The sequence below is a fragment of the Sander vitreus genome, chromosome 14 (genome assembly GCF_031162955.1).
Source record: "Sander vitreus isolate 19-12246 chromosome 14, sanVit1, whole genome shotgun sequence".
NCBI classification, from domain to species: Eukaryota; Metazoa; Chordata; class Actinopteri; order Perciformes; family Percidae; genus Sander; species Sander vitreus.
This window is the reverse complement of record NC_135868.1, coordinates 18184312-18202040: the sequence shown is the minus strand read 5'-3', so window position 1 is coordinate 18202040 and position 17729 is coordinate 18184312. Positions and strand designations below refer to the sequence as shown.

The 17729-nt window shown below is 41.3% G+C and overlaps 1 protein-coding gene across 1 annotated transcript; it reads right to left on the bottom strand.

The window, feature by feature from the left end:
- Window positions 1-22: 22 nt before the first annotated feature.
- casd1 (CAS1 domain sialic acid O acetyltransferase 1) lies at window positions 23-13543 on the bottom strand. Its single transcript, XM_078266949.1, has 18 exons — window positions 12547-13543; window positions 11311-11407; window positions 10986-11106; window positions 10007-10051; window positions 9856-9918; window positions 9673-9717; window positions 9429-9552; window positions 8519-8733; window positions 7952-8371; window positions 7621-7710; window positions 7392-7511; window positions 6975-7131; window positions 6664-6743; window positions 6185-6286; window positions 5860-6000; window positions 3437-3514; window positions 2916-3008; window positions 23-2625 (listed from the first exon to the last, which is right to left on the bottom strand). The coding sequence occupies exons 1-18, from the start codon at window positions 12779-12781 to the stop codon at window positions 2356-2358; spliced, it is 2496 nt and encodes an 831-aa protein (XP_078123075.1). The 5' UTR covers window positions 12782-13543; the 3' UTR covers window positions 23-2355.
- Between the last annotated feature and the right edge of the window lie 4186 nt (window positions 13544-17729).

Sequence of the window (17729 nt, the reverse complement as noted above, 5' to 3'; positions counted from 1 at the left end):
AATAATTAACAAGACATTCATATCTGAATGACATGAAAGTTTTTTTTATTTTTCTAAAAAAGAAGCCGAAAAAGTACGTTTTATGAAGGTATTATTAACAATGTACAACAGAATAAAGGCATTTATAAATAATATGGATACATTTCACATTTTTAAGACATCAATTATTTTTTACATGTAACAGATTTCAAAGAGGTCCCTGCACAGGGGTATAAATAGTTGTTGCTTGTACACGACCAAAAAGATCTATTAAGGCCTGAAAGAATTACCAAATGTATAGCTGTTGATCAGTAACAGACAAGAAAACAGATCAGTAAACTTCACACATCAATGGAAATTGCAACATGGAAATGCCATTTTCATCTATACAGTGAGGTGATGACTGGTTATAGAAATAACAAATTTACTTGGCTCTTATTCAGTTTGACTTGAACTGCACATCATCAGATAAATGACATGAGAAGCTGCGAAGCTGAAGACAAATAGTTCCACTATAAAGAAGAAATGAATTCTTTGTGGACCCATGTTTTTCTTTTAAAGAGAAGCTACATTAATGTGTAGAAAAGAATTGACAAAGCAATCTTTTACTACCCCGTGGTAGATGAAAAATGCAACTGAAAATGCATAAGCAACACAGCTTGAATCGTACATATTTTTTTTCTATCTGCCAAATGACCTTTGACAAAACATTTCATTTACCCAATAAAAAAAAAGTGCTAAAGTACATAAAGTATCTGCACTGGTACCATGTTGAACATTGTATTTCACTGCAAAGATGGAAAGAAAATGCAGGTCTTAAAATGAAAGTGCTAATCTCTCTTAAATGTCTGTGAAGAATATATCGGCAAAGAGACGTCACCCATTTGTCAGCTGACAAAATATACAATATTTTCCTTTAAGCGACAGCAGTGTCTTCTTAGCTCTGTTAGCACATCACTTAGTAGTTGTTTTTAAATGTTGATGTGGCCCTTATGCAAAGTTCCGAGTAGACGGAAGATTGTGATCACAGGATACACCACAGATGTGACTACGTATATCTGAAGATGTCCTGTACCTATAAGCCATTGAGAGAAGCTGTATGTTCAAAGGCATTCAGTGTAAGAAATCACTTTTTCACTCACTGACCAAAAGGTTCACTGGCTGTGACAGCAGATGAGGATGTGCAAGCCAGTGCATTTTCCAACAGAGCTAAGAGGCATAAAAGAGGACTAAAAACACTGCTGAAGCATTGCTGTATAAAATAAAGTCTCACACTCTATCATACAAATATATACAGAGTATGAAGTGAGTTAGTAGGACAGACGGGTATTGGACTGTAAAGGCTCAACCTCCGCAATGCGTCTCTGAGGCAAGTGATCATCTATGAGATGCTGGGATGAGTACAAAATTATCCATGTAATACTTCCTTCACAAACAGCAGTCATGAGCGCAAAGTACAAAATAAAACAAAAAGCCAAAAAAGAAAAAACTGTATAAAATATAAGCTTAATTTAAATCATTAAATACTGTACATATCACATAGAATTTCAGAGCTACAGCAGGTGACCATGGTATCTTTCAGCACAAGGCAAACATTTCTAAAATCACTCACAAAAACATTAGCAAAAATATGTTGAGGGATAATCCAACATTTTAACAATTGCACTCCAAATTTAAAATTTAGTTGTTTTTTTTTTAATCGCCCAAGCCAGTTGTTGGTCCATATTTTGCATACTTAGAGATCTACTAGAAATACTGTACAAAGTCATGTTGATAACAAAATGCAGCACAATTGAAACATTTGTTGCTACTGCCATGTGGACGGAGTGGGTGCCTAGTGATCCCTTCCAGAATTAAGTTATAATAGGAAGTACTGTATGTGACAAAATAAACCTCTCAGTGTGTTTGGCTAAATAGTAGCAACGCTGCAAAAAATTCACACAGCAAGCAGGAGGTCTTAAAATAAGGGCCTTTTTTTGATTGTAAATACAATTCCTAATCTCTTCTCTGCTTTTCTATTGAATCCAGATAATGTAAACGTTTTGAGCATTTTGTTCTTCTTTTTTTTCCCTCTCTTGCAATTTGCACTTTGCCCTGAAAGGAGCAACCACTTTTTTTGGAGCATTTTTTCTTTTATTCAGTGTGCGACTTTCACAGTCAAAAAGTAAAGACTCGAACATGGCCAGCAGAGAGACACTGTTCTCCCACGGCTCCCTGTGTTGTCACTTAACACCACTGAGGTCGCCTCCTGTGGCCACCAGTAGGCTAAAACACCGGGCCTGCTCCTGGCTTAGATCTGGACCTCACTTCAACCTCAGCAGGGGCTTGACGGGTTTGCTGTGAACTCCCCCCCCCTGTCCTGTCAAGAGGTGTTCATTAGGCGCCGGGTGTGGGCTGGCTGCCACTTGCCAGCAGCAATACAACCAGGCTAAAAAGCCCAGCGGCCCCCAGTCTCTTCAGCAGGGACACGCTGTCTTTGGGGATGACCACCTGGGCCAAGTCATTGGTGATGAGGGAAATCTCATGAGCCACACAAACAAAGATGAAGGTGCTGACCATGATGTTAAGTGAAGGGCTTCCTGGGATCAAGACCAAAATTCCCTTGGTGTCTGCTGCCAGCCAGATGTGGTACTGGCATATGAACAGCTGGGGAAGACATATTCAACAGTATGTAATATCATATGTGCAATTTAACTTGGTTGCCTCCAGGAAGCTACACAACATCACACACAAGAGCTAGTAAGGATAGTATTTAGTATTGTATTAGTGTTGCTTCCACATTTTAATACGGTTACCTCATCTTAGCTACTGATTATTCATTTGTTTTATGGTAACCTTTGAAAAGCCCTTTGTAATAGAAGGATTTATTGTGGCACTATATAACTAAACTTTTTATTATATTATTGCAACTCTACTGCTAGTCAGGTTCTTCTTACCTCCAAGGAGATCTTTCCGAACCATGCAAAGAATGAGCTATAAATGGAGCGGGCGTAGCCAGGAATGTTCCTGATGAGAATGAAGGCCAAAATCTGTTGACAAGAGAGTTAGGGCACACTGTATTATGAGATTCTTTGAAGTAGCAGGCTGACGTCAAAGTTGTAATCCCTCAAGTTAGAGTGATACAATTTACAATCACTACTGTAAGTCAAATGTGAGGTGTAAAAGGGGAAATAAGCTTAACTATGTTCTTTATGAACTTATTTATTGCACTACTTCAAACAGTTTCCCAGTGGGGACTGGCTCTATATAATACCAGTTCTATCTTTAGCAATGGAAGAAGGAAACTCCCTTGTTGTTACACTCATGTTATCCTGTCATGTGACTAGGATAATTACATCTCAAGGCCAATCCAAATGAATTACAACTTGGTTATAACTATAAAACCACAAACGACTCTTTTATGTAAAACCACATGGCAGTGAAAGGAAAAGAAAAATGGGCAGATACAAAATTTTACCTGGACAACAGAGATGTAAGGATGCATCTCATTGCACTCGGTTTTGGTTTTGCAGCTGCTGGCCCATATTGAGTATGTCTAGGAGGATAAGGAAAAGGAGAAGTTACAGTAACATGTTTTGATCTTCAGCTGCAACAAAACAAGGAGGTGGTTGATTTAGTTTGATGAGACCTCGACCAAAGCAGCTACTGTAATCCCCAACTGCTTTGAGGGAGTCAACAAAGAGCAGAGAGCTGCAGCTGCCTCAGTGCTGCACAATATACATTTTCCATGTGAGACCAATAGATTGTTGCTATACTTAGTCCTTCCAGAAAAACGCGATTATGCGACAGAGATGGGGACTTGAGTCTGAGACTCGGACTCGAGTCGCACTTAAGTCGCACAAACAGCTGACTTCAGACTTGACTCGGACTCAAGCTTCGAGACTCGTCAACAACCTGTTTTCATGCAATTATTGCTTTTTAAATCAAAATGTATTCATGTATTTCTATTTTCTTTTATTGGTGCATATACGGGGAAACATATGATGAGCTGTATGTCCCCTGCCCTTTGCCATAATGTGCAACGTAACGCATGCGCCTATGTGCGCGCACTCACATATCAAAATCTGCATTGCCGATGGCGACACCAAATGCCTTTTCTCATTAGTTTTGCTTTCAATAACTTGGTAAACAGTGGCAGTAAGCTAACAGCTACATGCAAAGTGTGTGGCACCAAGATAAATGATGCCGGATCAACAACGTCAAACTTCATCAGACATCAAAACGCACCCAGATTGGTCAGTCACTCACACACTAATGTGAAAGAGACGTTACATTTAGCATATATCGTCACAGGTAACAAGCTAACCATCGGCAAGTGTTGTGCTAATGCTGGGAACAGGCAAATTGTATCTTATAGTTAGTGGTTGCTGAGGCTAAGAAATCCATGGCGCACAGGAGGCGGGACGCACGAATCCATCTCCCCAGGAACAAACGCTGTGTCGGGTGGGCAAACTCATGTGATGCGTAATTGATCCCGTGGATGATGTGTAGGCTATTAAGTGAACAAGGTGTACCCGGTCCACCAAACACTGGGCCGTCTTGACTGTCTTAATTCTGCACATATTTCTGTTACTGTAGTCCTATTTACTATTTCATTATTTCATCCATGCGTGGCGCAGCGGATCCATGCGCACTGTCACCTGCCGTGGAGACGCTGGCCTCACTAACCTCTCCTCCTCTGAGTCGGGTCTCCCTCGCGCTGGACTCAGTTTCCCTGAGCATACTAACACTTAGAAAATAAATGGCATTACATCAGTGAGTTCATACTGCTTATTGTGCGTAATTTGGACTGACACTGAGATGCATGTTGTTCTGTAACTGGTGTGGCGCTGCCACTTTTCTCTTGATTTCCACTTCGACATTAGACATTTTTTGAGTGAAAGAAACATTCCATTTAGCATATATCACCACAGGTAACAAGCTAACCATCGCAAAGTGTTGTGCTAATGCTGGGAACATGCAAATTGTATCTTTATAGTTGTATCCATGTGATGTGACAGACTCAGGTTAATATTTCACCAGGTCCGAGGTCTAGAGGGATGTATTAAGTAGACCCCATAAAGTTATCCTACAACTGATTTTGATACTGTACTGTATGGATGGTAGCTACAGGACATGCTTTGAATTCATAAGATTTAACAATACAGTGTTAGGGACAGATCAGATGGTCAGAGACTTGAGACTTGACTTGGACTCGTGGCAAAAGACTTGAGACTTGACCTTGCCCCTCAAAGACTTGAGACTTGACTTGGACTCGAGCTCAAAGACTTGAGACTCGACTTGGACTTGCAACAAATGACTTGTGAACATCTGTTATGCGATCACATAATTCAATGCATAATCAGCCATTTTCCCCTGTTACCATGGGAACGTTATGAAGTGACCTAATTACGCGACGTGAACATCATCGAAAAGCTGCAAACTCCGCGATGAAGCCATGATGAAACCGCAGTTTCTGCAAGTTCCCGCAATATCATCGCATACAATTGCATAAATATCCCGCATATTCAATCTCATTTTTTAAGAAAGTGCCGCATAATCAATCAACAATCACACAAAAACTCGGCATTTTTCTGGAAGGACTGTATACTGAGTTTAATAACCTTCTTCAGACCTTTTTTCAAAAGAACTTTCTCAAGATAAACACAAGAGCATTAAGAGCAGATAACTGTGGTTGTTAGGGCAGTTACCAGGTGTGGCATGTATGTACAGTAAGTACCCACCTTTCCTGTGTAATCATTCTCTCCTAAGCTGCTGTTGTCAGCATGCATTTTGTTCATTAACTCAAATACGATTTGGAAAGAAAAAGGACCTTAAAGACGGAAAAGATGACAGCAATCTAAAATAATAAGTCTAAACCCCAGTGTAAAGGTGTCTTACTATGAAGGAGACGACGGAGAGGAAGAAGAGCATGTTGGAAATCTTGGCAGAGAAGAGAGCCTCTCCCTTGGCCTCCGCCAGCACCTGGCACTTCTGAAGCACCAGATAGATGAAGGCAAATAACATGCCGTGTATCACTGCCTGCAAAAGAACCATTACCACATTGAAGCATTTTTTTTTTTTTTTTTCAAAGTTTGGAAAATTTGGTCCCACTTGGAAACAAGCCGTTGATGTACTCTGCCACATGTTACATTTCAACGAATGTTTAATGCAAAGACTGACTACTAAAGTGGGTTGCAACTGGAGCAAAACACATTTGACTTACAAATCGGTCTAGCTTCCATCTGAACCACCACTCATGGACGCTTCCGTCCAGCTCGAAGAGCTTGGAGATGGGCCACACAGAGAAGATGCGCTCAAAGAAACCCTGAAGTCACAACACCAAAACAAGAATATTAAAGCAAGCAGGGCTTCAAACAAGGACCGAACCATACATTTGAGTAAAAACTATGATAGTATAGTGTAGTAGTTCTCAAAATAGGGAGTGCTGTTTAATTAAATTTACTACAAATTCACAATTCTAATGCATATTTATTCATTTTGCTTCATTTGGGCGAGAAAACATACGTATGATCGAATACAACATTCTTGTACTTTAAAGTATGTTTTTAAGGACATAATTATTGAAATTGTTCATATGAAAACAACATAAAACCCAAGTCAATTTTTAATTTGAAGTTTTACAAACTTAAAACTAAAGTGAGGTTGCAAGTGTGGCATTCAAATATTTTTTAATTCACCCACCTGTGAAAAGGCAAAGACGCAGATGAACAGCAGGAGGCCCAGTAACTTGGCCAAGACCCCGAGGTGCCACAAGCCACTACCTGTTCAGAAAACAGGACAGCTATTATGGACAATGTGTGTCTAAATGCAACCCTGCTGCTGACATTTTTATGACAGCTTTTACATTTATTATGTTGAACTAATTGTGTGTATTAATTCACATAGTGCAGGGATTTTTCCAAGGGTATGACGCATGTACGTGAATAAATAAAAATAAAAACAATTAACTGTTGTTGTTTTTTTTAAAAACTGGCATTAATTCTGACACCTACTGTTAGCCTTCTTCTGAAGGATCTGAGGCCACATGGCCAGCGTTACGTAGATGACGACAAACCAGAAGGTGACCAATGGGACAAAGTAATAGAACTGGTAGGGTCTGTTCATTACCACGCACAGCACCAAGACCAGGAAGTTTAGACGAAAAAGCACCTAGAGTGGAATGAACACAGAAACATGTACAGATTAATCAATAATAGCATCACACTGATAATAATCCAAACCAAAAAACTGTATTTGTATTGTTATTAGTAATGGTACTTCATGCTAAAGTACTACAATATTAGTAACGTTAGTTACACTCCCGAAAAATAATTAAAATGCTTTTCCACCTTAGACTCCCATATAAAATATTGACTCATACAGAGTGATTGCAAGCTCCTGGTTAAAGTATAACTGACTGTAACCCTCACCTGGCACACTCTATACAATCCAAAGTCTCCTTTGAGCCAAAAAAAGGAAAAGTGTCCATAGCCAGTCTGAAAAAGGTACGCTGCCACCAGCACCCGCACATGCATGTACACTGGAATGAACTGAAAGACAAAAAATAATTTTGAATGCCTTTATATGAAATATCAATATGCCCTGCTTCAAAGCAGGTTACTCTCAAATGGATGTGTAGATGACATATTTAGGACTCACAACGCTGGCTCCAGATATGTGATAGATGAGGATGACCAACTGCATCCAGCCTTTCCACTCGTCCGTTTGCTCTCGGTTGAGTAATTTGGTCTGTTTGACAAAGAAAAACAAGAAGATATTAAATTGTAAACCAGATATCAAACTTTAAAACTTGGTGCAGTATTAGCAACAGCAAGGATAATCCAATTCATCAAACTCTACTACTGTACATTTCCTACTTCCTTAAACTCAAGGAGGCCATAGGAAATTAGACTTATATAATAATGTCAACGCCAAAATATGGAACAGTTACACTAGAACAAAAATATTGCACTTATCAGCGCCATCTCACCTCCTTGCTGTTCTCATTGTAGAACACTCCCAGGACAAATATATAGATGAAAGGGATGAAGAACGTGGAGTGAGTGTAGAACTTCTGCTCTTTCATGAACACATCTGCTCTGTCACAAAGGTAAAAATAGCTCATGATGAGGCCCATCCTGCAAAGGGCCTGAAATGGCGCCTTCAGACCCAGGGGGGCAGCTGCAGTTGCTGGCTTCTTCTCCTCTAGGCTCTCCACGTCTGAGGGCACAGGTCGGCGGTGACGGTTGTTGCCAAGGACATGGAGGACCAGCAAGACCACGGCCGAGCCCAGGAAGAAACACGCTGCCAGTTTCTGCAGGAGGTTTGGGGGTGGCAACGTCTGGCAGCAGGAGCCATCAATGGGCCTCAGTAGCTTGTTGCACACAGAGTTCATGAGGATCATGGCTCCCTGACAGGACAATTCCACTGGGTGAGTAAGATTCTAAGACAAAATGCAAGGACTGTACTGCCATCATAGCTGAATCTGAACCATTGAATATATAATAACAATCTAACTGCCAGCAAATAATCTCAAATTAACTGAAATCCTGCCTACCACATTCCTGGTGCTCTCAGGCAGGTGCAAGCCGTCGTCTGACTGGGTGATGGTTTCCTGTGCAGCCTGGCGGGACGCAGACAACAGCTTGACCCGGGACCTGCTGTTACGCTTGCTGCTGTTGAGCACGTCCACAGCCGCTTCATTGTACAGCTCCAGCTGTTGGTTGGTGATCATCTTCCTGTTCTCACTCAACACCTCCTCATTTACTGGGTCTAGAGGACAGAGGTGTGATGGGTGTTTTGGGAAGCGTGAATAGGAAAAGAGATATAGTTTAGAGGGTGCATGTATGAGAAGTTCATATTCACCAAATTCTGCAATCACACGTGTGAAATTACCAATCATGTAGGGCTGCTCGATAATGAAAAGAAAAAAATCATAATCACGATTATTTAACACGATTACTCATGGACTTTTGGAAAGATTTTGCAATTATTGAACTTAAAAAAAAAAACTTGAAGTTTGACATTTCTTCATACTTTTTTTTTTTCATTCATAACACGACAAAATAAGAGTTTACTTGCAGAACGCAATGTGGAAAAGAATAATTTCTCCATTATTCCATTTTTGTCATCATTAGTAGCCCAAATCGTAAACGTGATTAAAATTTTGATTAATTGCACAGCCCTACAATCATGTAAACTTTTTAGTCAAAAATACTACTTGGGAAATACGGATTTAGTGATGACACTGTAGCACCTAACATACGCTGAGGTAACTAACCAGCTGATCTGTGTGAACACTTTGGAATCAATGCTTTGAACCATCAAGCCGTTCTAATGGTAATCCCATTTGACATGAATGCAGCAATCACATCAGAGACTAATCCCTGTGGGGAAGGGGACAGGCAGTAATACTTTACTAACCTGACTGAGATGACAGAACATAAAAAGCTTGATGCCGAGTATACCTTGCAGGACCCAGTAGACCTCTCCATGGTCAGCCAGCTTCTCCAGGTGTATAGCAATGGCTGTCAGGTTGGTTTTGTACTGCTGCAGTGTCTCGCTGCTGCCACTGCGCAACTTGATGGACCACTGTGGTAAATGGGTTAACGGATGAGATTAAGATTGACATAACTCAGCCACCTTGTTTTTTTTTTTTTTGTCTATTGTGAAATGTGCAAGCATGGCTAAGCACTCCTTTATACAGCTTACTGTTGCAGCTCCAAGGATGACAACATCTGGCTTTGCTGAACCTTCCTGAAACATGAGAGAAGTTACAATTAGAAAAGCAAATCCATGTCCATGTCCACCACTGGACAATGTAAAGATTTTGAAACATCCTCGATTAATAATGCTCCCAACTTGTAATTAACAGATCTTAAAAGGGAAACTCACGTGTGTCCATGACATTAAGCGCTCCTTCATTGAATTATTTGCCTCTGGATACCACAGGAAGTCCTATTCACAAAGAGGCATAGACGTTTTATCAGAGTATGTTTTTACAGACTGAGAAAAGGAGATAAAAACAAATCCAGAAATAGCTTACCACATTAACAGAGGAACTCTCATCTTCAAAGGGAATGTCCTCGTGCTTCAGACATTACATGTGGGCAGACAGAGAGAAAGTCGGTTAGGCAAATAGTGTTCCTCTTTTTCCCGGCTTGATATCAGACCAAAAATAGTTATGGCTGCTGCAGGACTGTGGTGCGTTCCAGTGCTGCATTTCTTTTGTTGATGATTTTTTGTGCAAACAAACTGATAGTACCCCACGTTTTTGGTCCAAGTACATTTTCTCAATTCTACCTGTTTTGGGTTTCATGTAGGTGTTTATTAGAGATATTTAATGAAATCACATCTATATAAACACTAAGTGGAAATAAAGATCACTGGGACTATTTCTCCTAATAGGGCCATAAGTTGAGTTGAAGTGTCAGGCTTCAGAGCAGCAAGTATAGCAGTAAATTAATTACATTTGGGATATTTTCATATTCAGCTATGTAAATGACAGTGAGTCATTATTAGTAAGGCCTCCATGTTGTCGGTTGTCATTCTGGCTTTAGTTTGTCCCCATTCAGAAAAAGTTTGAGGCAAAATCCTCAATCGGTCAATCAGAAGTGGGTGAGGAACAAACTTTTCTTAAAGGGAGACACAATCAGCTCTGTGACAAATGCTGCTGTACCTCTCTGTCTGCTCTTTTCAACAGGTTGTTGGCTATATATGATGAGATAAGGTAGATTAAAGAGCAGACAGATTAGAATAGAATCACTTATTTTCATCAAATACTTTTAGTTTATAGACTGTTGACAGTGCTCAGGCCACATGAGTGGAGAGTAAATAGAGGAATGTCTGCACTTTGTCATTTCTTTTGTACACAAGTGTACACTGGAGGTGTGCTTCACATCTTTAGATCTGTAGGCTGTGTGTGCACCATCAACACTTCTGTGTTTGTCTCACTTCTCTTGCTACCTCTGAACAATTTCCAAAGAAAGCCCCTGGGTTAACATAGTGCTTATTCTCATATTTACCTTGTTTCCATCCTCTCTTCGCTCAGGGTCAATAATTTTGATGAAGGAGTAAAATAGCTGCCTGATTCTTGAATCACCGACAAAGGCCACTCGCTTTTCAGCAAGGCAAGTTTTGGCTTCACTGTAAAACAAAAACAAAAATCCTAACAACTGCAGATAGCAACCATTTATGTGTTGGGTGCTGGTTCATTGCATTCTATAACCTCATCAGAAGCAGATCTTATTTCACATCTGTGGAGACACACACACACACACACACACACCTCATCTATCAATGCTACACACTTCTTTGTTGTTAGTCTCACATACAGCTAGTGTGACTCACATGCTTTTGTATTTGTGCATCATGCAGCCATATGGCTGCCATACGTTCTCCCCCAAGTAACGTCCTCTGGACAGCAGCCATTCACATGAGTCTCCGCCTGGAGGCAAGACACAGAGAACCCCCCCCCCCAGTAAGACCAAACAAAAAAAGCACTGTTCTCTGTTTATCTCTATAGTTTCTCTGTGACTATGAGTGAAACCTGCTGTCTCTATAGTAACCTGGCTTTTCATTCAGTGCTGTAAAAAGACTAGGGCTGTGCTAGGGGCCATAGTACAAAATGAAGCCATCAGCAATTTAGCTCAACCATAAATTTCTCAAGCTATTCATTTGTGTGCAAAATGAATGGAGTTATCAGCAAAACAATAAATCCACAGAAACAGGGCAGGGGTCTAAGGGCTGTCGAGATACATGGGCATGTAGTGTCATCGCCAGCAAAAGCAGCTGCTCTCAGTGTGTACACAGAGGTTTGGGGTTCCTTTTCATGAACAAAGTCGACTCTATGCAACACGTATGGTAGGCGTATGCATGTCCATGCTAATATATTTTTTATAAGCAAAATGTCAACCTAGGGTGTGGTTGAAACAAAATGAGATCCTGTTATAATACCTGAATGAGTGTGGTATCGTCTTGATCGATGCGGCTAACTCATCTATGCGTGAAAAGCCAATGCAAACTTGTGAAAGACCCGAGACAAAAAGCGGGCTGCTACAATACTGTTCAAAACCACTAACACTAGAGTTTGTTAGTTTTACTACACCAAATTACTGACGAGCTTTATATTATAGCGTAGCATGTAACGTTATCTGTGTATAAACGGAATATGCAGAAGATTTAAATGGCCTTTTTAAGTCAACTGTTGGCAGCATCAACCTATCGTTACACACGTCTCTCCCAGCAGTAACCAAGCGTGCCCTGACAGGAGCATGTAAACACAGCTAAATGCAGTATTAGCTTTATTCAGCTAAGCTAGCCAGACAAAGCCGACTTAAGTTACCGTTGGTGAATTAAGTCTATATGTGCAACTATCGAACGTTATCTGCATTCTAAGGCTAGCATCCTGTATGTCTCACCTTTTAAAAGCAACACTGAATAGCGGCACTGCACCGACCCGCAAAGAGAAGTACTCGCAGACACAAACAGATAGCTATAGCTAGCTAGCTAACATTAGCAATAGCTGGTGTCAAGTGTTTCACTGGCTGCATCAACAGTAACTTTAAGAAACGAGAGACCACTTACCTCCATAGTACCGCGAAGCTGTGTGAAACACGAGGAGTACAATGACGACTACCATCGATATAAATTTGGCATTTTTTATGGTAAAATGTTGATTTATTTCGCGTTTGCCCAGGCTATAGGCCAGGACCGCCATCTTTGCTCCTCCATGACAACAAGCATCTGTGCCGTTACAGCAGAGCGGCGCTCCTCCCTGTGCACCATCTGCCCGATCTTGCGACACCGCTTCCTGCTTCATCACCGCACTGGTCAAAGCAGGTGCAGATAAAAAAAAGTAGTGTCTCAGTTAGCTAATTCAACTAATTATTTATGCAGACCACAATCACTTTAGGAGAATGTATCGAAGTATGTTAAAGTTCGGTGCCTTCAAAAAAAGTTTTTGAAAACAAAATTTCAGCCTTGCTGAAGAAATGTCGGCGTTCAGTGTGATCACTGGGTAGCCTAGTTGTGTGGATATACGTAAACGCAGCAGTAAAAGCTAAACAAACCAGTTTTTTAACCAGGTATTTGTCATTGGTTAGCCTACTTGTTGAACCTGAGTTACATCACATTTGTTTACTCCCCGAGCAAAGTGTAGGCTAAGTAAATCACTTCGGTAAAGTTAGACAGAAATTGTCAGATTCGCGGGTTTGCGGTTCAATAAATCATAAGCGAAACGTTTTCATTACACAATAGGCAGCTCTATCTAACCGTAGTAAGGTAGACAACAAGCTACAACCGGGTTTTCATCCGAAAGAACCGTCTACATATGTGGATAAATAAAATGCATCCCTATGAGCTTTCTGCTTTCAGCCGAGCGTCTAGAATTCGGTAAAGTTAGACAGAAATTGGCAGATTCGCCGTTTTGCGGTTCAATAAATCATAGGCAGCTCTATCTAACCGTAGTAAGGTAGACAACAAGCTACAACCGGGTTTTCATCCGAAAGAACCGTCTACATATGTTGATAAATAAAATGCATCCCTGTGAGCGTTCTGCTTTCAGCCGAGCGTCTAGTGGACCTTCTACAAAGTGCAAAACCGAAAGTGGATTCAAAGATAAATTTCAACAGCTTCACTGTTATTGAATCTAATGCTTCCAAATTCACTCCACACATCTAGGGTCTCCCTATCAACATAGTACACCTGCTAATTATGGAAAAGCTGGCTCAGCCTATTTATTTTTTGGGGGAATATATTTTGCCAAAAACATTTAATATATGTCTTATGAACGAAGAGTCATGTCTCCAAAACTTCTACACACATAGAAAGCCCCCTGCTGGTTGTACTACAACACATAGTTTTCAAAAATAATCATATGCATAATTTTAGGGAATATTTATTGCTAAAAACATTTAATACTTTAATAATTCCAAAGAGAAGTGTTTCCATACTTACCTCACTATAACTGTTCACCTAACAGTTGAACTATAACGATTACTTTTCAAAAATACTAAATAAAATAATTTTTGGGTATATTTATCTCAAGAAATATGTTATAATTACATAGAAAAATGTCTGACAAAATTTCCGGGATATGTTATCCCAGAGGACTCCGGAGGAAGTTGCAAGGTACCGAAGGGCTGCAGCCTCTGCCGTGAAAGAGGCAAAGCAGCGTGTGTGGGAGAAGTTCGGAGAAGACATGGAGAAGGACTTTCGGTCGGCACCAAGGTGCTTCTGGAAAACCGTTCGCCACCTCAGGAGGGGGAAGCGGGGAACCATCCAAGCTGTGTACAGTAAGGATGGGACGCTGTTGACCTCAACTGAGGAGGTAATAGGGCGGTGGAAGGAGCACTTTGAGGAACTCCTAAATCCGACTAATACGCCCTCTATGGTAGAGGCAGAGCTGAAGGATGAGGGGGGATTGTCGTCAATTTCCCTAGTGGAAGTTGCTGAGGTAGTTAAACAGCTCCACAGTGGCAAAGCCCCAGGGATTGATGAGATCCGTCCAGAAATGCTTAAAGCTCTGGGTGTGGAGGGGTTGTCTTGGTTGACACGCCTCTTCAACATTGCGTGGAAGTCTGGGACGGTGCCTAAGGAGTGGCAGACCGGGGTGGTGGTTCCCCTTTTTAAAAAGGGGGACCAGAGGGTGTGTGCCAATTACAGGGGTATCACACTTCTCAGCCTCCCCGGTAAAGTCTATTCCAAGGTGCTGGAAAGGAGGGTTTGGTCGATAGTTGAACCTCAGGTTGAAGAGGAACAATGCGGATTCCGTCTGGGTCGTGGAACAACGGACCAGATCTTTACTATCGCAAGGATCCTGGAGGGAGCCTGGGAGTATGCCCAACCGGTCTACATGTGTTTTGTGGATCTGGAGAAGGCATATGACCGGGTGCCCCGGGAGATACTGTGGGAGGTGCTGTGGGAGTACGGGGTGAGGGGGTCCCTTCTCAGGGCCATCCAATCTCTGTACGACCAAAGCGAGAGCTGTGTCCGGGTTCTCGGCAATAAGTCAGACTCGTTTCAGGTGAGAGTTGGCCTCCGCCAGGGCTGCGCATGGTCACCAATCCTGTTTGTAGTATTTATGGACAGGATATCGAGGCGTAGTCGGGGTGGAGAGGGGTTGCAGTTCGGTGGGCTGGGGATCTCATCGCTGGTTTTTGCAGATGATGTGGTCCTGATGGCATCATCGGCCTGTGACCTTCAGCACTCACTGGATCGGTTGGCAGCCGAGTGTGAAGCGGCTGGGATGAGGATCAGCACCTCTAAATCGGAGGCCATGGTTCTCAGCAGGAAACCGATGGAGTGCCTTCTCCAGGTAGGGAATGAGTCCTTACCCCAAGTGAAGGAGTTCAAGTACCTTTGGGTCTTGTTCGCGAGTGAGGGGACAATGGAGCGGGAGATTGGTCGGAGAATCGGCACAGCGGGTGCGGTATTACATTCAATTTATCGCACCGTTGTGACGAAAAGAGAGCTGAGCCAGAAGGCAAAGCTCTCAATCTACCGGTCAGTTTTTGTTCCTACCCTCACCTATGGTCATGAAGACTGGGTCATGACCGAAAGAACAAGATCCAGGGTACAAGCGGCCGAAATGGGTTTCCTCAGGAGGATAGCTGGCGTCTCCCTTAGAGATAGGGTGAGAAGCTCAGTCATCCCTGAGGAGCTCAGAGTAGAGCTGCTGCTCCTTCGCGTCGAAAGGAGCCAGTTGAGGTGGTTCGGGCATCTGGTAAGGATGCCCCCTGGGCGCCTCCCTAGGGAGGGGAAGACCCAGGACTAGGTGGAGGGATTATATCTCCAACCTGGCCTGGGAACGCCTCGGGATCCCCCAGTCGGAGCTGGGTAAACTTCCCTTTCCCGAGCTGTGGCTTTCCCGAGCTTGGGGTCCCCTGCTGGAGCTGCTACCCCCGCGACCCGATACCGGATAAGCGGACGAAGATGGATGGATGGATGGATGGATGGAAAATACTCCAGAGAAGGTAGTATACTTAAAGTGTAAAGAACAAATACACACATATATATATATATATATATATAAAAATATCAATATCACATTCATTCATAATGAACACATCCACAATGTTAATTTTCACATATAATTTCATATCTGTATTAATAATGCAAATAATGGAAAAACACAAATTATATCCAAATTGTATAGCTCTTGTTTACTTTTCTGGGTGGGGTTAATGTTCCCTTATATGCAGTTTGTGTACAATTACCATCGTGGCAGTAGTTGAAATTTTGGATCCTTTAGTTATCCAGACCTAAACCCCAAACTCACCTACAGCCTCTTTAGCTAGGGCTAACACAACACACAATCCCAGGGGGGATTTTTGTTTGGTATTTGTGCTGCTGCCATTCCAAGGCACTGCATGTGAAACCATCTTGTGCAAGTTCCACACTGAATCCACACATATATTAAAAGTTTTTGGCAAAACATATTCCCCAAAATTATGCATATGCCTATTTTTGAAAAGTAAGTGATGTAGTACAACCAGAAGAATACAAATTATGTGTGAGGTAAGTTTAGAGACATGACTCTATTTAATTATTAAAATATTAAATGTTTTTGGTAACAAATATTTACCAAAATTATGAATATGCTTATTTTTGAAAATTAAGTGCTGTAGTACAACTAGCAGGGGGCCTTCGATGTGTGAAGTAGTTTTGGAGACATGACTCTTTGTTTATATGACACATATTAAATGTTTTTGGCAAATAATATTCCCCAACATTATGCATATGCCTATTTTTTAAAAGTAAGTGCTGTAGTACAACCAGCAGGGGGCCTTCTATGTGTGGAGTAGTTTTAGAGACATTACTCTTTGTTTATGTGACACATATGAAATGTTTTTTGCAAATAATATTCCCCAAAATTATGCATATGCCTATTTTTTGAAAAGTAAGTACTGTAGTACAACCAGCAGGGGGGCTTCTATGTGTGGAGTAGTTTTGGAAGCACTAGACTCAATAACAGTGAAGCTATTGAACTTTTTTCCCAATAAAAATATATTATAAATAGGCTGAGCCAGCTTTTCAATAATTAGCAGGTGTAGTATGTTGATAGGGAGGCTCTTGGTGTGTGGAGTGATTTTGGAAGCACTAGGCTCAATAAGATTGAAGTTATTGAATTTATTTCCCAATAAAAATATATTATAAATAGGCTGAGCCAGCTTTTCAATAATTAGCGGGTGTAGTATGTTAATAGGGAGACCCTAGATGTGTGGAGGGATTTTGGAAGCTCTAGGCTCAATAAGAGGGAAGCCATTGGATTTTTCCCCCAATAAAAATATATTATAAATAGGCTGAGCCAGCTTTTCCATAATTAGCAGGTGTAATATGTTGATAGGGAGACCCTAGATGTGTGGAGTGAATTTGGAAGCGTTATATTCAATAACAGTGAAGCTGTTGAAATTTATCTTTGTATCCACTTTCGGTTTTGCACTTTGTAGAAGGTCCACTAGACGCTCGGCTGAAAGCAGAACGCTCACAGGGATGCATTTTATTTATCAACATATGTAGACGGTTCTTTCGGATGAAAACCCGGTTGTAGCTTGTTGTCTGCCTTACTACGGTTAGATAGAGCTGCCTATGATTTATTGAACCGCAAAACGGAGAATCTTGCGAATCTGACAATTTCTGTCTAACTTTACCGAAGTAACAAAATCTTGGTGTGGTATAATATTGAAGTTGCTCATGTAGCCCTTTTTCTGAATTAAAATGCTGTTTACTGTATGTATGGAATTTAACCTTCTTTTAATTAAATGTCC

What these genes read in the sequence shown, in the direction of transcription:
- casd1 (XM_078266949.1), bottom strand. Translation starts at nt 12,781, where the DNA reads ATGAAGCAGGAAGCGGTGTCGCAAGATCGGGCAGATGGTGCACAGGGA. An exon ending in CCTTCAGAAGAAGGCTAACA is followed by an intron (nt 6,744 to 6,974) that starts GTAGGTGTCAGA and finishes TTTTCTGAACAG; the next exon opens with GTAGTGGCTTGTGGCACCTC. An exon ending in CTTACATCTCTGTTGTCCAG is followed by an intron (nt 3,009 to 3,436) that starts GTAAAATTTTGT and finishes TCTTGTCAACAG; the next exon opens with ATTTTGGCCTTCATTCTCAT.